Below are 25307 nucleotides of genomic sequence, written 5' to 3' on the forward strand. Positions count from 1 at the left end.
AATGAAAAATGCACAGTAGCACCTTCAAAATAAAAATTTACTGGAATATTTATTTATTGGACATTTTCTTAATCTCACCTGTTTTGAATAATGCTTTATAACTGCTGATTGAAGCTGCTGTGGAGTACCGAAGTGATACCTGAGTTCAAAGAATGCCAACCTAAAAAGAGAGACAAGGGAAAAAGTAAATCCTTACTATGCAGAACAAAATAAAACTCAACATATGTAATATTGGTATAATCTTTGTGAGTAATTTTTACATTCGTATTTTTAACTTACTTGAAGACAATATCTTGTACATCTGTAAGGGTGGCCCCTATGCTCTTCAGCAGGAGATTCAAGGACTGAAATGGTATCAGTTCATTCTTTCTTTCTTCTTTGTTACTATCTTCTCCACCCGTACTGAGTGAAAAGCTCAAGTGTAACTGAAGGATAAAAACGAAATTGGGAAACAACATGGTTAGTTGTTAGATGTACAATATTTCTATCTTTATAATCCTTTAGATGATTTTAAAATTGAGTTAGGACATTTCTAGTCTGACTGAAACAAGTCTGACTTTGTAACAGAGCACACAAATACATAATGTAGGCAAAAAAAAGCCCAATGACATTTAAAGCCAAAGTGAAGAATTTTAACTACCTTTAAGAAAACAAGAACTTGAAACTGCTTACTTCTGTTTTCAGAGATGGTCTCCAGATTCTTTCGGCTATAATTTAGATTATTAACTCATTTTTGAAACAATTAGTTTGTCTAAGTTGTACCCAAAATCAAAGCAGACAGAAAATGACAAAACAGCATAGTGTGCAAGCAAGAATGTAACATAAAATCTTGAAAACAAATAATTACTAAAACAAGTTTAGCAGGTGCCAAATAATTACTGGAATATGCATACAGGAAAAATCCTACCTGTGCACACCTGAAATAACAAATGCATTGGGTTTAAAGCAATCGGAAAAGAAAAACATTCAGGAAAATTGCTCAAAATGGCTTTCATGGCACAAAATTGTAGAAATCTATCCAGCCATTTTCAAAAACAGATTAAAAGAAGTTATGCCTGTTTCTGACTCTCTGAAGACAGTATCACACAATGTTATAACAGAGCTTAACTGTAGCTCATTTCAGTGATACACAGTTACCTTACAGAGTCATTGTCACTCAATCCATAACCACTAAAGACTAAGCTTTTAGTAAAAACTAAAGCCGATTTATTCCATCCTATTTTCTCCCCACATTTTTTCTAGTCAAATATAATTTCTAACATCTCACAAGATACTGAAAAGAGGTGCAACTCAAATCATTCTTTGATCTACTTCCCATGGATAGATGGGAGACTCTCTTAACAACTGTTATAGAGCCTATAAAGTCCTATCACAGTTGTAATAATATCAGCTGCACACTAATCTTCTACCCTGGCTATGCATGTTTTTTAGAAATTACATCACTTTCCAATCCATAATACCCTGTGTGCAAACAAACGAGCATTTTGCAAGGAACTCATAAATAATAAAATGAAAAAACATTACTTGTAAAGTAAGCCATAAGAATGCAGTAGTAAGTTAGTGGTTACAATGAAAATACTTTCTTGACCTGTTTTTTTTTTTTTAATCAGTTGTTTTAATCTTTATTTCCACTGCCTAGTATCCTGCATGAGACAGAAAATTTTCAGAGAGTGAATTCAGTCTATAATGTGAAAAAGGAATACCTTAATTGGAGAGATATGGAAGTATTCATACACGCTGATCTGTGACGTATCCATTGATGACACACTCATTAGTTCTTCTTGAAGAGATTCAACATCCTTTTCAAAAAGTTGTAGCTGTAAATGCATTTGAAAAGATATTTCTTCAAAATCTGGAGTATATAAAACTACTAGTCATTTGTCACTGATACAATACATTGACTAATACTACTTATACTCTCTCATGTACAAACTCCTCTCATTGTCCCTGTACTGTAATGTTTAAAGCCTTCTTTCCATAACATAAAGGATGAGCATAAAGGAAGGAGTCTACTATCTGACTCAGGTAACAGTAAATGAAAACCTCACATATTATTCCCAGATACACAGAAATCAGCCACTGATATGGACACAGAAAAAAAATTTTAATTTTTTAAAAAAATACAAGTTGAATAGATACAAATTTAATATCTCTTTATCTTCAAACAACAAATGGTTTCTACCTCTTGGTCACTTGGCACATCAGTCTGTGAAAAGAATTCACCAATTGCATACAGGAAGCCAAGATCTAATCTGAGATCCATCTCTTGAATCAGAACCTTAAAATACCTACACACAAATCAAAAAATAGTTATTAAGGTGTTCTACAAAAACATGTAACACCTAAAGCTTACTATAGGTTATTTAGACCACTTACACATCTTCAGGTACTGGCTTTAGTGGGTTTTTTTGGTGTGGGTTTTTGTTTTGGGGTTTTGGGGGATTGTTATTTGTGTGTATTTTGTTGTTGGTTTTCTTGTTTTATTTGTTTTGTGGTTTTTTTGAGGGATTCATCATTGGTGAAAAGAAGGCTTCCCACTTAGGTGTAAGATAAACACATTTCCAAATAATCAAAACAATTTTAAACACATAGCAGCATTTAACACTGTATATAGCACCACTATTCATAGATTTTTTTCTAAATAAAGATGACTAAAAATATGCATTAAAAGGCAGCTAAAAATCCTTACTTTATTCTTCAGGACATTGAGCTTTCATCTCTGTTAAAATCCTTGGGGATTTCAAGACTGAGTTTGTGTTAAAACTATTTTTCATTATGTTTGCCTCTGTAATAATTCTAATTTTAAAGCTTGATTGAATATATCCAATAGCAATAGAGATGGTACATGTCAAAATACTTACTTAATATGAGATATCTGTGAGTGTCCTGCAGTTCTCATGACAATACTGACATCAGTAAATGGTTTTGGTGCTATGAAGTTGTCAAATAAAAAGAAATCAGCACTGATTATTATATGATATACATAACCTCCTAAGGTTTTTTATGAAAATGTCATATACATTCAGGATTTTCTCAATCCTGTACAACAGGATTACATAATGGATATGACTGGCAAACAACTAAGACAGGGAAAAGAGCAGGAACAGAAAGTAATAGGAAGACAAGGTTGAAATGGAACATCAAAATGCTATTTAACTGAAAATGCACCATTTTCATTTAAAAGAAAATTAATATTGATATAATATTAGATTTATGTAATTTCTTTAGTCATGGAATAAGATTTTCCAATTGCTGATAATGCAAACTAAACAAAAAAACCCCAAATTCTGCAGATTCATGCAGCATAGCTTAAAACCAATCATATTCAGAATGAACAACTGACATTCCACTAGCTTCTGAATAAAATTGCAAGAAGTATTCTTTGTCTCAATTCAGAATCCCTTTTGATATTAATTAGGTCTTCCAAGTGACTTTGGTGTGAAAAAATTAATGAAAGACTCCAGTTCATCACTTAGTATAGCAACATTGAGCTCTATGCTCTATGCTCCAAGCAATGGAGAAAGCTATCTAAAAAACATACAAAATATAATTTGCCATCTGGAGAGCTTATAAGCTTTACTTAACAACTCTGAGCTTAGGCACATTTCTTTTCTAAGTAGCTAAGATTACTTCAGATAGAGTACTAGAATATGCACTGCATGATACTAGAGTAGTAGGGAAATAGTGGAAGACCAAAGATGACAAGTGAATCCACACTGTCCCAAAACTTCAAATGTAAGTAGCACAGAAACAGTGCCACAGATTCACTACCATCAAAATTAACAAAACTTATCTTATGAACAGACAAGTCTTCTCATATATTAGTCATCATTAAATTTTAGTGGTGGTCTGAACTAAAAACCGCCTTTTAAGTTTATTAAGTAACTTTTATGTCATATGTTCTCCACAATCAATTACATAATGCGCCAAAAAGATGGTCTTAAAAGGTACGATAATGACAAATAAAACACAGTTTCTTTTTTTCTGTTTATTGTTAACTGTTGAAACAGTGTTCTGTATATCTTCTTTGTACGGGTAACTGCTTCCTTACTTCTACTTATTATCTGTATTGTTTCCATTATCTGTAGTCAGAAAGTTCATGCAGACTTCACCTGATAAAAGTGATAAATCTGATAAAATTATTAACTTCAGAACAAACAAGTTATCTTTTGTTTTAAAAGGAAGGATTATGTTAAACTAGAACAAACCTGAATCCAAGGTGATGGACTTTGGAGGTTTAATAGGATAGAACACAAAGGGAAATATGGCTCCAGGAATCTGGTTTTGTATCTAGTAGGGGTAAGGACAGGACAAGGTGCAGCACATTAGCTTTACAATAGTGAAATATTTTAAAACCAGGACAAACTCTAGAGATATTATCTTTACCTGTGGCTTTCCACCAATCCAAAAACAGAAAAGAGCCACTACTGTACTTAAAATATATCTATTTTCAAAATTTAATAGTCTAATTCTAATAATTTAGAAAAGCTTCTTTAAATTGGTAGTAATAAATGGTCCACAAAAGTTTTGCAAAAGACTTGTTCTTAAAATATTGAGCATAACAAGACCAGAAATTTCACCTCTTTTTGCTTGTTATACAGAAATGCTCCAAGAAAATGCAAGTAAGATGAATGCCAATTTTTTTTTTTCTGAACAGTCATATATGTCTTCCTTTTTTTCCAATAAGCACTTAAATAGTAATTTCAAAGACTGAGAAGCACTGATGTAAAAGCCAATGATTACTATTAAATTGAAAACATGAAAAATCCAAACAATTCTAGAAATGAACCCAAGTTTCCATAAAAGTTGTTCTTTCAGAATAAATGACAACTACTTTTTGACATGACTCACTTGTATCCTGTAAATTTGAATTCTGAAAGACTTCTGATGTGCAGAGGAACTGTATTCCACTTTTAAAGCTGGCAGATAATTTCTTCTGATAGGAATCTCATTTGGCTGTTGAATCGTCATGTTCATTCCATTAGGAGTTAAACATACCTATTGCATTATTATTAAAGAAAATTTAGTATGCCAAGTATTTTAAAATCCTGCTTCATATACTTTAAAAATTACACTGTTCACCTATACTGTAAAGCTCAGCACTAAAAGTTCTGCACCTTTTAAGTTAGATGTCTTAATTTTCCTCTATTTAAAGCAAACAAATTTTGCCATAAATCAAAAATAGAAATAAAACTACAAAATAGTGCATTATTTGGGGGTTACTAGCATATACCACATAGCTATCTAGAAGAAAAGCTGAACAGTGTAATGGACTATAACCAGCATAAACATTTGATCATTTATCTATCCATTGTTTATTTTCCTACAGCACATTTCTAATGAGTGTCTAGAATTCATCCATACAGAAGGACTGAGCTTCTGGAGCACAATGGGCTTCTACATTCCAGAATAATTTCTGAAATTTCTTTTTCAATTTTATGTGGTTGAATCACAGCTAAATCATTCCACAACAAGCCATTCTATAAATATAGAATTTCAGGCTAAAACAAAAAAAAAAAAACAAATCAACCCAAAACTAATATATTTACTGGTATAACACATGAACCAAATGCAAACCTTCCTCTCTGCAGTTTTATGCATATTTAGCACTACAGCCTCCAAAAATAGTACACCTCAATTTCAAAGTCAGGCACTAACAACAAAAAGTCTGTAGCAATATATCAAATTTGTGGAATTTTTCCTGCATTTTTTTAATACAGAGATAAAGAAGTGTTTTCAAATTGAGTAGGTAAATCAATCATCTCAAGTTTTACTGTAAGTTTTATCAAAGACAGCAAAATTGATATATTATCTTTTTCTTGTGCATACATATAAGCAATAGAATTAGAAAACTATCAGTATTACCAAAACATTTGATTCCAACTCAATAATCTTATTTTCTGAAGGGCTTAGCTCACTGTAATCTCTGAATTCTTGCTCTAATTTATCAATTTGCTTAACACTCATTGGTCTCCATCTTGACTTCTTCTTGGGTTTTGTCTCCCACACCACATCAGAACTTTGAAAACAAAACAAAGAACAAAACAAAGACTTCTAATATGTTGTAACTAGGGAATGAGAAACCACAACATAAAGCACTACGTAGCAAACAGAAGTGACCCAAATCATGCACTGCCTTTTTGGAACTAAGCAGAAGCCAGTCTCTCCAATATGATGGGAAAAAAAAAGTTATCAAGTCTGTTTTACTCCCCACTTCGATGAAGATGGGTATGTAGTGATATGAAGGAAGCTCTATCAAAGAAGAAGTACTGCCATCCATTATCCTACAATCTCAATGTAATTTTCTGCTTATAGTCCGGCATTTACTTTGGCATTTTTTATTTAATACAAATTGAAAAGTTCAAGTCAAAATAAAATGCCTCCTGCACTGTGTCTTATTCTTGACAGCTTCTTAATTTAGTCTTTCCATCTAAAATCAAGAGGTGGTTTTGTTTTACATGTTTCTTCTACTGATTTCATGGTGGAAGTTTTGGGTTTGTTTTTTGTTTAGTTTTTTAAAAATATTATGCCTTCTTCTGTCTCTCAGTTTTATTAATGCAAATAATTAAACAAGCTTAAAGGGCATTCAACCTCTTTTCCACTGCTTCTGTGAAAAGTTCTGTGCCTGATTTAACTTATAGTCAAACTTAAAGCATAAAATAGGGCACAAACCAACACTATCAGGCAGGTAGAAGGTACGTCTTTTCACAGCCACTGAACCTCTTTTAGGTATATCTGTGTCTGTGTTGAGACACATCAGTGGCAGAAAACACAAGGTGAGCTGAAGTTCAAAACAACTACAAAAAAGAGTGCTATCTTTATTGTTGAGAGTTTCCTCCACTTTTTTTTTTCTTTCCACCTTTTTTTGTTTTGGGGGTTTTTTCTTGCTCCTAAAAAAAATGAAGCCAATTTCAACAGTACTGCCATCCATTTTCAAGAAATCTGACATCTCATTAGGGTTTGACAAGAAAACAAAACTAACTATAAGAACTGCTAGACTAATGACTATGTATGACTGCTTTCAAAGAAAAAACAATTTAGTGAAATCTCAACACTATTGTGAATCTTAGCAATCAGATGCCACTTTTAATGGTGTGTTTCCACTGTCTAAATATCAGAGCACAGTTTCTCAGGTGAGGGCAAGGACTGGAATTTTCTTAGTAAATGATGGATATGATTATGTGAAGCCTGTGTGTATGAGAAGTTCACACTTGTCTGTTTTTAAGTAAACTGCAAAGAATTATACAAGAAAAAACAACTCTCACTCTGTCAACCTCAAAATTGAATAAAAAGAAGTATGTGGCAATTATGTGGATTATGGCAATTATATTCAAGTGTCCCTTGATGATTCCAAAGAGCCCCTGTTCAAATATATGATAGCACACATTTCCAAAACATTACATAATTTCTTTTCCACTTCTATCTGAATTGTATACTTATATAGGAAACCCAAGCAGTAGAGCTGTGGATCACCAAAATTAATCAACCAAAACTAAAGGGACCTAGAAGCTTTTGCATCAAAATTTCCAATGCAGAATTCAGCTGTTTCTGTAGTGAAGATAACAAAACCCACTGACACAAACTATTTGCAGACTTTGCTCCTTAAAACTCTATTATCACTTCTCAAACTACGTGGACAAGAAATACTTTCTGTCCAGTGTATTGGGAAGTCTGCCACACAAAGTTACGAATACATGTTCCAAAACCATACACATATTAAATACAGTTAGCACATGCATTAGAACAAAACATAGTGAAAGCATTTCTCTTGAGAGCAGGAAAATGTGATTAGGTCTGAACATTATTAACCCAGGCCTTTATTTGCTCTTTCAGTGCAAGCCAAAATGAAATTAATAGAGTGAAAATACCTGAAGTTAAACATTTTATACTGTTGCACACAAAGTAAGTTACCTTGTAATTCCAATGTAGGACACCTCTTGTTTTGTATAATTATTAACCAATGAAATTCCAACATCTTGCAAAGACAGAACAATTTCTTGTTCTGCTAGTTCTGCTTTTACACTTTCATAGGTCAATTTAAATACATTCTCATCTTCAGTGAACAGGACAATATGCTGCAAACCTTCATAAAACGACATTAAATACACCACTTTTCTAGAATCCACACTGAGTACTTCCATTTTGTCCTACAAATGAGAGGAAAAGTTTTTACAATGCTGTTATCATTCTACTTCACAAAAAAAAAAAAAAAAAAAAAAAAAAGATCCAAAGTCTTAGCAGCACAACTTGGAAGACTTTTTTTTAAGGTACAGGAAAAAAGTAATTACAAAGTTTTATGACAGCCTCTCACCACACACACACACACACACACACACACACAGACACTTTTCAACTGAAGACTGCTTACTTGAACAAGCTCTGGCAAACAAAGTGTCATTGCTGTTCTGTGTTTGGAACTCATGTATGAGACTGCTGATCATGCTCATTAAATATGAGTTTCATGCATACACTGATGAATGGACATATAAATATAAAATTAGAGACCAATAAAAGAAGATTTTGATTAAAAAAAATACCTCTTTTGCAGCAATTTCCTCGGTTCTATTTCCACACCTCCATTTTAATTTCCTAGATCCTGTTGGGTCTGCCCAAGTGTACAACACTGCCTTGTTTGGCTGAAGGCAGTCTTCCAATTCACTGAGGGAGCTAGAACAAAGTAATTTTAAATTCAAATGTCAATGTCAAATTTTGTGTCAATGACCTTTGCATTCTAGCATTTCAACAAGAACACTAATACTTTCAAGTAATGAGAACAGAACAAAAATAACATTATGCATGAAAAAACATGCACAAAAACATTCTCAGAACAGCAATAAGAGTGAGGATTTGTACTTTAATATACATACACATACTTTAAAAATAAAGTATTTACAGTAGATTTTATACACTCATTTTCTTCCCCCTTTGTGATCAACATTTTCAGACAAATGTGCTTTATACTCCATTCTCCCTCACATATACTTAAACCCTTGCAGAATTGTCTTCTACAGCTCTCTGAAAGGAGGCTACCCCAGGAGAGGAAGTGGAGAGATGCTGATCTCTGCTTGCTAGGATCCAGTGATTTGAACCATTCCCTTGCATCCATGCTGTGCCAGGGGAGGTTCAGACTGAACACTAGGAAGATTTTCTTTCAAAACACTTGAACAGGATTTCTTGAGAGGCACGAGATGCCCCAAGCTCTTGACTTGGACAACACACTTAATAACATGCTTTAACTTTTAAACAGACCTGAAGTGGTCAGGCAGTTGGACTAAATGTAGGCCCTTCCACTCGAAACACTGTACTCTGTTCTAATTAAATTGACACTAGGGATTCCCACAATTCATCTAAAAAGATAAAAATTACTAATCTTTACAGAGAAAAAAAACAAACCAAACTATCATTCTTCGGGCAAACAGGATTTGACTAACAACTCTTCCACCTTCCAAGTAAAAATCTTTAAACAACACTGCTCTGACTGACTGAAGGGTGAAAACAATAGGCTGTTTGGCATTTAAAAATAAATAATTCAAGAATGCTGCAGGTATATACTTCTCAGCATTGCTCAGTATCTGCATACAGTGGCAAAGCATTACAACAACATTACAGGTAGAAAACAGCGTAACTGTGTGCAGAAGTAAATATTCACTCATTGCAGAAAACTAATATTCATTAAAATTATCTTGGTTTTATCCTGGCTTGGTAAAATTTATGTAACTACCTCTTATCCCCTATCTCACAAAACTTGAACCCATTCTTTCAGTTAAATTTTCTTCATTACTTATTCAGCACAGTCAGCACCTGCGCAGTTCCAGAAAAGCACAGACTTTGCCCCCCCCACCAGAAATGGCGATGTCACAAGGCCACAAAATTAATATAAAAAGACACCACAAAACAGCTCACTTGTAAAACTACCTAGCACTATTTAACATTGCTAACAATCCATTGCTTTCAATTTACCAAGCAAGAGATTTTTGGGTGCTCTGACAAAATGTGACAGCCATTTCTTCAAAACAGGCTTCTTTAGAGAATGCATGCTTACAATATACAAAACTACAGTTCATATGTCTCCACGCAAACATCCACACTAAATCTCTTCACACATACCTTTGTCCGTACTCAATAATTTCCTCTTTGGTATGGTTTATCAACAGAAATGGAGCTGCACCATCATGGTAATTAGAAAAGGTAATCACCGTAGAATGTTCAGTCAGATTAACATCCACTGCAATTCCTCCAAGCTATCGGTTGTAAAAATTTTAAAGTAAATAACAGTGGAATGGATTTCCAAAGCAAATGTAAATTCAAAGCAAATGTAATTTAAATATTTTGAAGAACTTTCCTCTCATCATAAGATAAAACCATCATATAGTAAAACTAGCTGTTTTACCATACCTTCAAGATAGCAGGTATTACCATTTGTAATTAAAACTATGCAGGAGTTCTGTACCCTGAAAAGTTAGACTGGTAGTAGAGTAACCTTACATTATTCATGGCCTCAAGAATATTATACTACAAAAACCACTCAGCTACTTAAAAACTACTGCTAGATGAGACTATCTACAACATACCAGTAAATTTATTGAAATCACTCAGTGTTACTTTACAACTAATATTAATACTTCTCACAGAGGATACTTGCAAAACAATCTGTATTTTAGCTCCTGTAGAACTGCTCCCCAGAGAAGCACTTAAAACAGAATTCCTACTTACATCTGTTTGTACACACACATAAGAGAGAGCATTTGAATGCATTTGCATAAACATAATCTTTTCTTCAGCTAAGGTTTTGCAATGAAAATGCAAAAAATTTGAGAAAATGAAAATTAAAAAGTGATTTATGCTGTTTTACCTAACATGTAAACATGAAAGGCAATATGTTACCTTATTGTCCAAATGTAGTAAAAGACAGTTTTCTTGCTGATCAAAATTTATCTTCTTTGGAGGGAGATCAGAATTTTCAACTCTAACAAGCAGTTTGTTGGCATCATTTTCAGGCCAAAAGGGAATGCACTAGAAAAGAAAAATCAGAAATTTCAAAGTGAGACTACAAATCAGGCTTTAAATGCCATTCACAATAGCTCAAAATTAATCTAATAAAGTCTATCCAAAATTGTATCAATTAGGATCCGAAACCTATTAAAAAAACCTGAAAGTTATCACTTACCTGAATACAGTAAGGAAGGAAGGAAGTCAAGAAATAATTAATTCTGACTATAGTGAAGAAAGTGAGGAGTAAGGAGCTAAAGTGGTAACAGTACGACTTCAAATTCCCAAAAAGAAGTACATTTAAAATGGGAAAAGTACATAAAATCCAGAGTATAAAATAACTACAACATTGAAAATGCCAAACTTGGTAAAATAAAAAAGATGAAACTGTTTTTTCATTAGCAGACCTTTTTCCAAAAGAGTATAAATTTCAAATCAATTTTACAGTGATAATAAATGACAAAATGGGATGCTTGCATAAATGCCACCCCAGGGTAACCTGAGTACACAGGACATCTAGCAGTTCTTTAAAAGTGTTTCATATCTTTCTAAAAGTACATATACACACATATGTATATGGGTCTAAAACACACAGTATAGAGCATCAGGCAGCTAAATCAGAGAGCACCTTCTGCTATTCACATTCAGTGTTGAAATCATAACCATTGTTGATTTAAAAATATCAAAGGCAATCTCTCTTCAATAGTTTACTTGCTAAATGGAGACAACCAGGAGACAGAGATGACAAAAGTTTTAATGGTAACTAATGAAAAGTCTCTAAGTGAGTCCTGCCAGAAGAACAAGCTATGACTAATAGCAACTCTCAGCTATCAACAGGCAGTCTTTCTAGACAGACCATCTTTTCCATATTTCAAACTGTTGACATGCAGCATACAAAATTTTAGAACCATTTTTCTCTAACATAGTTTAAGAAACAAGATGTCCATATTTAACTACATCTGAATCCTAGAATTAATTCTTCAGTGGTGAAAGACTAGTTCACCAACTTACCATGCCACTAAGTTCCCTTTCCCATTGTTTCTCACACCACAGGAAGCAGGAAGACAAAGGAAAAAAATATAGTTAAACTGTAAGATTGAATGTGTAATTCACATCAACGCGTACCCCACAGACAAAGGAAATTTAAATTGTGCTGTAAACTATAATAAAACTCAGCGTGCAAGTCTCAACATGGAACTAATTGAGCCCAGGGGAAATTCAAGGAGAATCAGTCAATAGTAAATGGAAGTTTAAAATCCAAACCAAGTAAGTAAAAAAGATTGGCTAAACAAGACATTACAGAATCAACTATAGGGACTGAAAAATTTTTGTAATAGACTTTAGCCAGAGATTGTGTCACATAATGATGTCATTTTCAAGCCTTTTACCACACACTTGCTAAGTACTTCACCAGACGTTAATATTTATACAACAATTTTGCTTCCACAACAGGATCTTTAGTTTATATTTAGCACTGGGCTTATGAACAGTCTTCAACAATGTCTTCTTCCTCTAAGGATATTTGTTGATCATCTGCCTTGCACTACACATAATTCAAAGGACTGTCATTAGAAACCACTGCACACTTATCACTGTCCAATTAACTCTACTGAAATCTTTGAAGAACAATGCATTTTTCTAGAAATAGTGATTAAGGTTTCTGATATATTTAGTACTTTCCACAGGGAAATATGGGACACGGAAGATATCTCAGAGAAGATTAGTTCTACATAAGAATTGCCTTCTTTTCTGAAAAAACAAGTTATCTGTCATTAAAAAAGAAGACTGAATTCTAAAAAAAATCAGCAGGAAAGTCTATGCTTAACTTAAAATGACGAAAAATAGAAAATGACAAAAAATACTGGGAGAAAGGAGCAAGCCAAAATAAGCATTAACATTTCAGTAAGCTGCGTCATTTTTTGAAGATCTCTTACCTGACGTAAGAGAGTAATGTGAGAAATACTCCAAAAAATTACAGGCATTAATTTTAAAAAAATCTAGACTATAAGAATAGCAGAGCTACCCATCTTAGCAACAGGATCAGAGGTAAACTTGTTCCTGGAAGTTGTTCTGGATTAAGAGCAGAGAGAGACCAAAGACAGACCAATAGAGGCTTGATACTACCTACATTTGGAAGAGATGAAATATTGGATATTGGAATGGGCAACTAAATTACAAAAGAACCCTGGCAGATCAAGTTGTCACAACATGGATTTTTAGAGACTGTCTATCAAAGGGAAAAATATCGACATAATGCGAAAACAGGCTTTAGAAGGGGATACACATCTTCTCTTGACCTGTACACCTTTATTTGGTAAACTGCTATATCTAACCTTTTAGACGTTTTTAGGAATGATCCTAAGATTACTCTGGATCTTAGTCTTCACTGGATACTTTATTACTGAAAGAAGACTAAGATTAATCAATACAATTATGAAACACCTAAGAAACATTGACATTTGTGGAACAAACCAGAAAATCCTGTAGGCATACAAATAAAACAGCCAACATGGGAGACCTAGGGATGGTATATGCAGAATGTATTTCAGCTACGAAAACTACTATCTTTGAATAGTTTTTGCAGAAATTTCAGAACTTTTGTAAATATTTTAGATCATTCTAATAGCAAAGATATATCAAATATAAACCACAAAACAAGAAGTAATATCATCTGACCATCTTTCCTAAGAATAAGAAATTAGATATGAAGTTGCCCATTCTGCAACACATACACTACAATAGTGATGTAGTCATTTCAGACCTTTATCAATAAACTAGAGGAGGAATCATACATGTAAAGAACTCAAAAACTATGTAAGACCCAGCAAAAAAAACTGGTTCAGAGGAACATAAGAATATCAAGAAACAGAACAAATAGGCAGGCATACGCCAAAGAGTCTATTGTTGAGTAAAAGCAAAGAAACTTATTTTGAAAATGATAAGCATAAAGGGAAGCTGAAGTGACTTCTAAAGATCTAAATATCTAAACCTTTATGCACACTTAACAAAATGACAATGAACAACTTACCAATTTCAGTAACTGAAATAATGCTATTTAAATGGCATGTCTTTATGATTATATAATTAAAGATAATATACACTGTGATTGTTCAGCCTGGGCAAAAGGGGGCTCAAAGGCCACCTTATCACTCTGTACAACTTGCCTGAAAGAAGGATGTGGCAAAGGGGGAGCTGGTCTCCAGGCATCAGGACCAAAGTAAACAGCCTCAGATGGCACCAGAGGACATTTCAAGTAGCTATGAGGAAAAATTCTTCACTAAAGGGAAAATATGGCATTAGAATAGACTGCCCAGGTAGAATCACCACTATTGGAAGTGTTAAAAAAATTTGTGGATGTGGCATTTGGGGATTTATTTTTGTGGTGATTTATTTATGGTAGTGCCAGATTTGTGGGTGGACTTGATGCATTATCTTAAGAAATCTTTTCCAAGTCTAACAATCCTGTACTTCTAGGATTCTAAAGAAAATCAACTGGGCCTTCAACCACACTACTTTTTAGGCTAAACTGTTTTGGATAATGCTCTTGTCAAGGGGAAGGAGCAGGGGGAAGGCGAAGGATTTCACTCTTTCCAGATCACTTACAGCTTTAAGAAACCTCCAACACTACCCCAAACAAGCACTGCTTTTCCTACATGTCCTGCAGGAAGGCATGATGGCCCCAAGACCAAACACACAAAAACCGTAACTGTGTGATACTGCAGTGCAAACTGCCAAGAGGCACACTCAGTCTGCAACAGCCTCTGCAGCACAGACAAGAGCCCTAAACCCATTTTCACACCACTTGGCCTGAGGGCCAGGGATCTCTTTCTAGGAAGTATGCATTGAGCATTTAGTAGCAGAAGTGAGACTAGACCCAGAAGAACCATTTGGATCACTCTGAACTAAATCATATGAGGGAATTTCTCCCCATACCTAAGTGGCTTCACGTATACCAGGTCAACCAAAATATTCTATCACATACCACTGCTAAACTGAACAGAAGCTCCAGTGCCACTGCAGAGAGACAACAGTAATAATATAATATAATAGAGGTCTTTTTCTCATACTATTTATGATACAAGGTGACTGAATAAAAAATTCCAGTTAGAATGTAAACCAGCTTTACAGAATGTCCTAATCAAACACTGAGAAAATGGTAAAGGATACAGATCATTTCTTGAAAAGGCATGGTACAGTCAAGAGGGCAGTGTCATGGAACACTACAGATGGCTCATACTTTCCATCAGAAAGTGTTCTAACCAGTTTTTTTCCCTTAGTGACGCCACTTAGAATAGGTTCCATTATAAGTTTACCTGTTGCAAAACAATGGGAATCCACTTTTCCTTGCCCTCTTCAGCTACTTCCAAAGTGTATTTACTTCTATTTGAAATCATAAAAAATGGAGTGAAGGTTACAATTCTAGTAATATTGAAACTGCTATTGTTTATGGTGACGCCAACCTGTGAAGAGAGAGACATTATTTTAAGTACACTTTTTAAACCCCCTTTGTATCTCCTGAAAATAATTAATTTGAAAGATAAATTTAACTCACTTGATATTCCTTTTTATGACTCTTGCATTTCACAGAACCATGACTTCCAACAGTGTCCAGTGAAAACTGATCAGACAGTTCACTGTCAGTTACCCGAAGCTGCACCTGTGAAGAAGCACTTTGAATTAGTTTTCAATTTACAAGTCACTGACAATATTTAAAATTATATATATATAAAGTATGCATAAAGATAAATGGAAATATTGGTGTTTCTGTTAAAAAAATCAAGACATAACAGCCAGTGTCATCTCACAAATGTATTTTCCACCATGCTTAGTTATAACCCATGTGGAATAAGCATTGTAAGTATAAGACATTCTAGAGAGAGCAATCAGATAAGGATTCTTTAAAAAACATCATAATTAAAATTTCAAAGGAAAATCAATGCACTCTTGTAATCTCTTTCATATCATTCATCAGTAACATTCATCATTAAAAAACTTAGGAAACTCAAATAGTGAATTTAACCTTAGCATTCCATGTACCCAGAACCAATCTACCAACCACCATTACAAAAATTAATTTTTCAGGTAGCATTCATTGCTCCAGGACCACTGCTTCACATTTTCTACACAATTTCTCTGTCTTATTTGGAATAAGAACCTTTATTGATGCAGTTTAAATGTAAAACGAATTTGTTTTATTTAGAAAACAACTTCTCTGTGAACTTCTTCTTTCAAAGTGAGGATCTCTTCCTTAAAAACACCTCTGATAATGTAAATTTCCTATCTCAAGGATATTTGACTACATGCTTATTTAGAACACTGTTTTTAGACAGAGATATTATAGGTTTCATGCCCTTTACAGAGCACAGGATAGAGCAAATACATTTTAAAGTGCAAAAATGCTTTCATACAACAACATAAGGGAGTACAGAGCTGTCAGGTTTGCAAAATACAATACCTTGTTATTTTGAAGGAAGTTTTTAGGCTGGAAAGAAAAAAGGAGGGGCTTTTTGTAATCTGGAGGATGCTTGCGGTGAATACCATCCGCTTTGTATTGTAACATTCGACCAGTTTTATTCACCATCCAGTAGGGACTGTGAATTTCTATTATCATCTGCCCAGTTGTGTAGGTCACATGAACAGCAATATCCAGCTCAGTCTTATCCAACTCTGTGATACACTGAAATGTCGTGAAGCTGATTTCAGGCAGATTGCTTTTTATGTGGTACTCGCTTCTCCAGTCTTGATCAAGATAGTTAAGCAACTGCAAATCTAGTTTTGTTTGGTCCAAGACTGCATTATGAATCTGGGCAGAACATCCTTCTTGTAGAGCGTTGTATTTGTTCCCATTTCCCTTAGAAAGACAATCAGACATCAAACAGGATACATTTACATGAATCACACACAAAATTCATATCAACCTTTAGTTTTTAGCTAGCTGTAAAAATTAGGATACAAGCTATTTAGGCATAATTTTAAAATACCTTTTGTGCTATTTAACTATGCTACTTTCCTAAACATCTTAAAACAATACTTTGCAAAGAGCAAGTATTAATGCATAATCATCAATGGTCAACATCAACATCAAAAAGCCCATCTGTCACCAAATTCAAATACACAAATATTCTTCCATGACAAAATTCCTCACACAGTATTTTCTTCAGTAAATTTAAATTTGTAAAAGACAAACAAAGCCTGTTACTTCCACACATTTGGTATAAGCTACGGTCTCCAGTCCTAGTAATTGTTTATTTGTGATGAAGTTTTACTATTAGATTCTACTATTTGAGTTCAAATACTAAGTATTGAGACCATCTGAAAAAATCTGTCTCCCAACTGTATTTCTATTATCCTAAGTGACATCAATAAGGAGTGGGACACAATTATACCAGATCCATAGAATGAAACATACAGTGCTGAGGAATCAATGTCTACACTGCATGTTTTAGGTATTTTACTCAAGACTGTCTCTCATCTGGCACTGGAAAGAATGCCTATTAACAGTCAAAGTGTACCTAATTGTTTAATTTCATCTGGAAACAATCTGAAGTCTGGCAGTAGGCTGCAAATCAAGCAAAAACCTGGCAAAAAGGCAGGCCTGTGAGGATTTGCTAAAAGCATGCTACTGCTGAAACAAGTGACCGCGCATAAAATGCTAACATAGGGCGATCCACCTGAGGCAATCTTCACAGAAAAAGCTGCACTATTTAATTAGTCTGAAGTTGCACTTGAGCAACTGAGTGACTCTCACACAGCTCAACTTGTAGAGTATGAAGTTTTCTTTTGCATATATATATATATACACTAAAGTATGGCTTAATAACACCACATTTCACATTCTGTGATATTTCAATGCTGGAAATACAGACTTTATTAGACCACGTAAGACTTGCCCTTATAAGATGTGTGAACTTGCTTCGCAAATAAATATTCCATCAGAACCCCTGTGTTCTAATCTTCATTTCAACCAGCTTTCACACTGTAAGTGGGAAACATCACTAAAATTCAAGCATTTTACAATTACCTCTACTGAGTAAGTTATTTGGTAAGGAAGAAGATTGCGGAGAAGAACAGAAGGCCATAAATGAACAACATATGGAAAATCCCATTCATCTTCTGCACCTAATGAAGTGGTCAATGCATCTTTTACAGGAACAATATTGATGATAAGTGAGTGGTTAGTTGACTTCACAGATTGGCATTTCCTTTGTAATAAACTGCCAACATTTTTCATAATTTCATCAAAAGTTATTCCTTCACACATATCATATTCTCCACCCACTCCGTTTTCATTGGCTAGTGGTTGCAAACTCAGTATGGATCTGTAAATGAAAACATTTTTAAACACTTAGCATGTGACTGAATGTTTCAATTATAAAAAAAGTACCATGCAGCAGGGACATTCTAATATTATTTGTATTTAGGAAGATTTTTAGCAGTAGTTCACTGCCTTCCTCTATCTTGATTAAAGGAGGAATCAAATGATGGACTAGATCCCAAAATTTCATACTATCTTAACAATTACCGTTTTTTGTTCCATACCTCTACATGCTTCCCTTACAAAGAAAGGGATATTGGGATTCTTGTGAAGAGACTACTGAATTTCCTTAAAAGCACTGCTCTGTTCCTGTTCCAAGCTAAAGGTCTGGATTAACAACTTACTCCTAAAACCCATGCGCAGAAAGTGTCCTTCTTTTCAGTGACATAAAGCACCAAGTTAGCTCATGGATTATTGACATCCATGGCTTTTATAAGGCAATGGTTTTAATGGCTTTTCAGCTGCTCCTGAATGAAGATTTTTTTGTTTTAGCACATTTCCAGACTGCCTAGTGGAACTCATCTCTGCAAGAAATCAGCATACCACTAAATCTTATACAGATGATTAGAAATATCAATGAATAAATGAATCTACAGTACCAAATAATCTACATAACTCAAGTAATGGAGGAGATACAAAGCTTTCACTATAAAAAATGAGGAGAGTGTTTGGGAGAAGATAGAAGGAAAAAGTCTCTGCAACCATAAAAAAATCCATCAAAGCAAACCTACCTACCTAAAACTTGGTTACATTTCAGCTAAAATTTACATTCAAACTCACTGCAGTTTTGTGATTAGCTTGACTGTGATAATAACTTAGCTATGCTATATGCCCAGTTTTTCTAAGGTTGCTGAGTCTTTTTTTACATATTTGATACAGTTTAAGTGTATAGCTTTTAATCTTTTACTTCAGAATCAAAAAATCAAAAGAAGCCTTTTCAGAAAAAAACAAAAAAGTTGCACTAATCACTAAACATCACCCACTAAGAAGTGTACCAGTGAATTGCAAATACTGTGTTCCAAAAGTACCTAAGTTCAGATTTTTAAAGTAGCCTAGCTAATTTAACTTATTCATAAAAATGGATTTCAAAATACTTCCAACTCAACAATGAAATAGCACTCTGTTTAACTCATACTACATGCCCTGAGAAGATCCTACCTGACAGCACAGTATTATTTCAGTACTAGGTACCAAGCATATTTTAGCATAATTGTATGGATACAATAATAAAAAAATGTATAGACATATTCTACAATAAGAGAAAAATATAATAAAGTACCTGTAAGAGGAAAAGGGTATGTTGAATTCATTTGCTGGTGAAGCAGTGCCTAAACATCTTCCTTCTTCAAAAACATTTAAAGGGATTGAAAAGTGATTCCTTATCTGTGTAAAAATAAAAATCCAGCAACACACATTAGGAAAAACTGTAAAGACAAATTATTTTGAGTTTAGTAAAGCAAGAATGAGAAGTCTTGTTTTTCATCTTACCCCTATAGCAGTATTTCAGAAAAACTGTCTCTAAAACAGAAAATCTTTTTAAAATTACCTGGTTGTGTAGTTTAATGCTATATTTTATTCATGAAATAAATATATAACTGCAGAAAGCTTTTCAAGGAAAAACACAAGACTTTGAAAAACTAAGACTAGTAAATCTCAACTATATGGTACTTTCCAAACAGTGATCTCCTTAAAATATAACATACAAGGTTCAAAAACCATATAGTGGAAGTGTAAGGGAAGTCAGAAGTTTCAGGTTAAATCATTAATATCCATTTCAGGGCATATAGTTATCTTTCTTGAAAGTATTCTTATTTATTTTAGAGATAATTTAATGGCTGTAATTAGCTCCTAGAAAAAAATATTTTGGAAAATAATAGTAAATTTTGTTATTAATCAACCATTTTGAGTGAAAAAAAAACCAACCGAAATGTAACAAGAACACAATCTCTACAGAACTAATATCTAATTCATCACAGAACTAACAACTAATTCATCACTTTAGCTAAAAACCACATAATGTCTATCAAAATACTATGCAATCAAAAGACATATATACTTAAAGGTCTCACTTTTCAACTAACACTGTACTAAATCTGAAAATAACATATCAATGGTACTGGATGAAGAAAATTAAAAAACCTGACTGAAGGATAACTTGTGGAACCAAGGTAAGATGAAAAGAAGTTTGATCAGTTCATACAAAAAAAAAAAATAGTTCAAGACCAAAATTACAGCCAGTAATTAGTTAATATTACTACAGTATTAGTTAACATTACTAATGAATTATCCTGATCCAAAGTCTGATTGATGTCTACCTGCATCCAACCCATCTGTCACTTTGAAAATGGTTTTTATTCTTGAAAAATCAAACACAAAGCAAAGTTATGTGGACCATTCAGGAAAGTTTTAGCGTATGTTTTTTTCAATGTTTATTTAAAGACTACAGGATCATTTTCCTTCATTAAAAAATGTATGGATATATAATGACCTGAATAGGGGAACGTATAGTTATCATCTTGCTTCCTTCAACAGTATCAATTTGACTGACGATGGACCTTTCAACACCTGATTCCTCGTGTCGCACTTTGTAAATACATCGACCCACTTTAGTCAACGGAATCTTTTCCACAGCAGAATGATTATGTGGACCTAAAATTTACAAAAGACATTAAATGCTCAAAAGGAGCATAAAGAAAGAGTTGAAAGACAAAAATGTGCATTCAATAGAACTTTCTGTGTCATTCAATCAAAGAACTAAAAAATCTCTCGCCTGACGAAAAAGTACAATCAGCACTCTTAATACGCTGCCCTTGCAGTGTTACTAAGGAAACAGCAAAGATTTTTTTCTTGCCACAAGGGAAAGAGTAAATAAGTCCATCACCCAAGTATTTATGTGGGTTTTGCTACTGCAAATAAAATTAGTGCCTCACAGGAAATGTTTACAAGATGTAATAGCTTATTAACAAGGTATAGGTACTCTATTGTAAAAATTCATCATGTGGTCAAGCTTGAAAAACTGCCAATTGCTACAATAAATCAATTTAAATTTTAAACAAATACACTATTAAAAATAGCTAAATTTTAATTTTAGCTTTATCTATGGTTGTTTAAAATTATTTAAAACAATCTTCTTTAAAAAACACCCCTCTTAAGAGTAACTTCCATAAACACGCATATATACAGAACTCAATTTTAAAACAAAAATTATTTTCAGCAGCTGAATCCTGCAATAACATATAAATGCAAACAAATATCAGAGTCAATAAATATTATTACATAAATAATTTATCACAGTAGAAAACTTATGCTACAAAAATTAAGAAGCATGATATATATAACTTTAAACTTCAAAGGCTAAAGCAGGATTTCAAATACTGCCATGCATCTAGAATTCAAAGAGATGCTCCTTTCATGTTATGTTGTCCTCCAAAATTTATTGACCTGTACAAGACACTGTACTAAGGATGATAAATATTTACAAAAACAGAAGACGTATGAACTTTGGAACTTACATATCTGAATGTAAAATCTCTTGCTACTCAGTGTTGTCATTGCTGTGAACTGGTCACTCTCATTTCTACTTCTGACAAAATCCATATTTAAACTCTCTTTGTCTTCTAAATGAAATATTTTTGATCCAAATTCAACATTAAGGACACTAAAGGAATCACTAGGTGAGACCGTGATGGGAACTCCCAAAGAATTTATTATTACAAATGGTGCTCGTTCTTTTTTGAAGATGTCTGAAGTTTGACTAGCTGCTTCAGCAAATGCCTAGAAAGCAAAAATCAAAACGAAACATAAACATACTGAGTAAGACTTCATCAAGATGATCTGTACAACTATTCGTCTAGCAATTCCGACACCACATAGTTAAGAAATCTTTCTTACCGTGCCCAAGTTATTCAACATTTGCAGTCCTAACTTGGACAGTGTAATGTTGAGCTGGTCCTTTGAGGAAACATTTATTACTGTTTTATATTCTGGAATTTTGTAGTTCTCTTCTTCTTCATCATCTGATTCAAACAGCGCTTTTTTAGCCTTCTTCATCTGAAAGGAGATGTATAAAGAGTTCTTATCTGACCACTCATTCTGTAGATGAAAGTTTCACCTCAAGACTCTCTATGACACCCCTTTCTCATTTCTGTGTCCTGCCACAGTTTCCTTTTTGTTGTTTATGTTTTTACTCTCAAATAAAATCAAAGAGGGAGAGAAGAAGAAAAGAGACAAATTATATATTCAGGAAGTCAATGAAATTCAAGTAAGAGTAATGAAATTAATGATATTCCAAAGTAAAGAAAATACATACTCACTACTAACATATCCAGTAAATACTGTGTGATATTCATCTTAACCTCTTGAGTAACATTGTGTAAAATGTTACACATAATTGACTTCCTAGTGTTAAAACAGTCTGCAAATTTAGTCTTCTTGTATTTTCAAATCTAATACCTATTTGTTTTCATTTGATTGAAAGAAAAAATAAAAACCCCTGATGGAATACGTTTCTCTAGCCTTCCACACTTCTGGAAATTATGTATTTCCAAATGTTTTATTTCATATCAGGGTGAGAAGACATGAGGTTTGACTCACTACCTTCGACCTCACTCCTGTATTATGTCTTGTACCCTTCTGGAAAATTGTCAGGGGTATTTCTAATAGCAGTTTCTTAACTGCCGTATCTCAGTCCAAAGTCTTTATCCTTCTGAAGCTATCACTGTAGAAAGTTTTTGACAATTATAGTTTTAGGAAAAGGGTAGATGATTAGTTCTGAGCAGCCCCTCAGGTTAAAAATATTTGAACAGTTTTCAAAAAAGTCAGGAAACAGTGAAATGAAACAGTTAAGACAGAAGGAGGAAAAACAAAAGGTACATCCCTCCCACCCTTTGATAAAGCCTTATCTAGTTTGAGACCAGAATCTTGACTGTTTCCATGGAAGATGAAAATTAAATGATAAGAACACTACTCCCACAGTATTCTTTGTGCTACTCAACAGCTACCAGCTTTTCCAATAAAATTTTGCTATACTACTACTGTGGAACAAGAGCAGTGGCTTGTCTTTCCAAAATCACTGAATGCATCAGTAACATATAGCCTAATAGGACAAACTGATACAAAGCTGTTATGATTACCTAATGCAACTAGAATAAAATTTTGCCACTTGAAAGACAATATTTAAGATCTGAGTGTCTGGATCTTTCCTTGTATAACAAGTGGTTTCATTTACTATTTGGGAAAAAACTCTCAGTAACCAACAAGGAACAAAATTGTGAGATTAGTCTCAGAAATGAAAAGTGGAGAGCAATTTTTTTTTATGGTACCGTAATGCAATATTTGAGCTCAGCTTTGTAAACTATACCTTGATTTCAAGAGTCCATGGCTTGAATAAGTCAGTCTTCTCAACTTCTAATGGTTCAAGCAAAGGTTCCCACACGCCAAACATCTCATTAAAATAATGTACCTATCAAAATCCAGAAAGCAGTTAGGAATTTACATAAAAGAATAGAATATTCTGATTTACAACTATATTAATTATTTTGGTAATCTAAAAGATTCATAATCAGATTGCCCCTTCAGCTGCTACCATAAGATGAAAAAAACACATTAGAAAAATAAATGAGGCAGCTAAGTTTCTACTGCGAAGTCCTGGACCCGAAGAAGTGGTAAAAATTGTGTCACTTAAAATACAACTTTGGCTTAAATGGTAGGTGCACTGGAATTCAAAAGCACTACAAATAAGGAAGAATCTACCTAAAACAATCACTGAATTTTGTCACTAATTTCAAAATATGAGTCAGTTTGGATGTTTTATGAACAAAACTCTTTTACAGAAACAACACATTATATATTCTACTGTAACGTTAACTGAAGATTATTAGAGACTTTTAGCCAGCTGCCATTCCAACATTTAACACTGACACAACAGGTCTTTAAGAACTTGCAAAGAGTGTAAAGGTGAGGCTGCATAACACCAATTACTGTGTCATTAATTAACATTATATCTAATGCATTACATTTTCATTTTAATTTAGCTATCTAACCCCTCATTCCCATCATGCTCCCACAACACATATTTGCAGGAGTTTAGTCACCAAATATATGGGTTATTTTCTTTTATTGTCTAAATAACATGTATGTAAGATTTAGACAATAAGGTTTAGCATCCTAGGAAAACTTCTGTTTCTTAATGTAAGATTCCTCACCTCTAGCTCAAGACGAGAATGTAGGTTGATTAGAGTACTCCAGTTCTTGACTTCTCCAACAAATGAGGACTTGGCTAAAAGCATTGGCACTGTTCTGTGCCCAACCCCAGCTTCAAGTGTTATAAAAACAGATTCTACATTAAGTTTCAATGACTCTCCAGTGGGAATCAATTCAGTGTTAGGATTTTTGTCTTCATTTTCATTAGTCTCTTCAAGAAACCACATTTTCAGATTTTTTAAATCTTTCTTATTCCACAAGTCAGGAGGAATTTCACTAATCTCTTCTTTTGTTGTTTCTGTAGTTTGATAAAGGGCTGATGTAATAGTAAGTACTGTGTTTATGATTATTGGTGAAACCTACAAATAAGAAATTGGAATAACTGGAAATGAGAATCTAGTACAGAAACAGCTAGATTCAAACACAAACATATAATGAGTATGTTACAATAACAAAACACTTCAATTTTCTACAGGACTCTCATTCAAACATACTTCCGTTCCACAAGCAATAGTTCAATCTTTTCAGATTTGCTATCCCTGCCTTATTTCCAGATGGAAGCTTTCTAAACTACATCATTCGATGATTTATCCAAACACTTCAAAATTTATCTCTGCACACCAGGCATTTTATAAAACACAGATTCAAAACTGAAGCATAGTGACACAGTTGTTTATTTTTAATTTTATTCATTTTGACATGCTCAACAGGTAGGTGACCTAATGAAGAACAGGGACAATTTCCCACTTCAGTCATCCCTGAAGCAACCTCACAGCCTGCTGAGCGGGAAGTAGAAAAACCA

General features: G+C 33.7%; 1 protein-coding gene across 4 annotated transcripts in view; it reads right to left on the minus strand.

Moving 5' to 3' along the window:
• VPS13A (vacuolar protein sorting 13 homolog A) overlaps positions 1–25307 on the minus strand; it is a 107366-nt gene that overhangs the window by 20563 nt on the left and 61496 nt on the right. For 3 of the 4 annotated variants that reach the window (XR_007780433.1, XM_030237248.2, XM_050986839.1), the window contains exons 41-63: positions 24508–24864; positions 23664–23765; positions 22196–22354; positions 21817–22078; positions 20793–20953; positions 19584–19687; positions 18011–18308; positions 16445–16840; positions 15542–15646; positions 15303–15449; positions 12001–12039; positions 10885–11013; positions 10108–10241; positions 8538–8667; positions 7912–8147; positions 5866–6019; positions 4852–4998; positions 4209–4290; positions 2862–2931; positions 2183–2288; positions 1704–1817; positions 280–425; positions 79–160 (exon numbers count right to left, since the gene is read on the minus strand). Coding sequence is in view for 3 of the 4 variants with exons in the window: in XM_030237248.2 (XP_030093108.1) it covers positions 79–160; positions 280–425; positions 1704–1817; positions 2183–2288; positions 2862–2931; positions 4209–4290; positions 4852–4998; positions 5866–6019; positions 7912–8147; positions 8538–8667; positions 10108–10241; positions 10885–11013; positions 12001–12039; positions 15303–15449; positions 15542–15646; positions 16445–16840; positions 18011–18308; positions 19584–19687; positions 20793–20953; positions 21817–22078; positions 22196–22354; positions 23664–23765; positions 24508–24864 (3660 nt within the window). In the remaining variant the exon portion in view is untranslated. The remainder of the gene's footprint in view (positions 1–78; positions 161–279; positions 426–1703; positions 1818–2182; positions 2289–2861; positions 2932–4208; positions 4291–4851; positions 4999–5865; positions 6020–7911; positions 8148–8537; positions 8668–10107; positions 10242–10884; positions 11014–12000; positions 12040–15302; positions 15450–15541; positions 15647–16444; positions 16841–18010; positions 18309–19583; positions 19688–20792; positions 20954–21816; positions 22079–22195; positions 22355–23663; positions 23766–24507; positions 24865–25307) is intronic. The other variant, XM_030237249.2, reaches the window with a different exon arrangement.

The sequence above is a fragment of the Serinus canaria genome, chromosome Z (assembly GCF_022539315.1).
Source record: "Serinus canaria isolate serCan28SL12 chromosome Z, serCan2020, whole genome shotgun sequence".
Lineage (NCBI taxonomy): Eukaryota > Metazoa > Chordata > Aves > Passeriformes > Fringillidae > Serinus > Serinus canaria.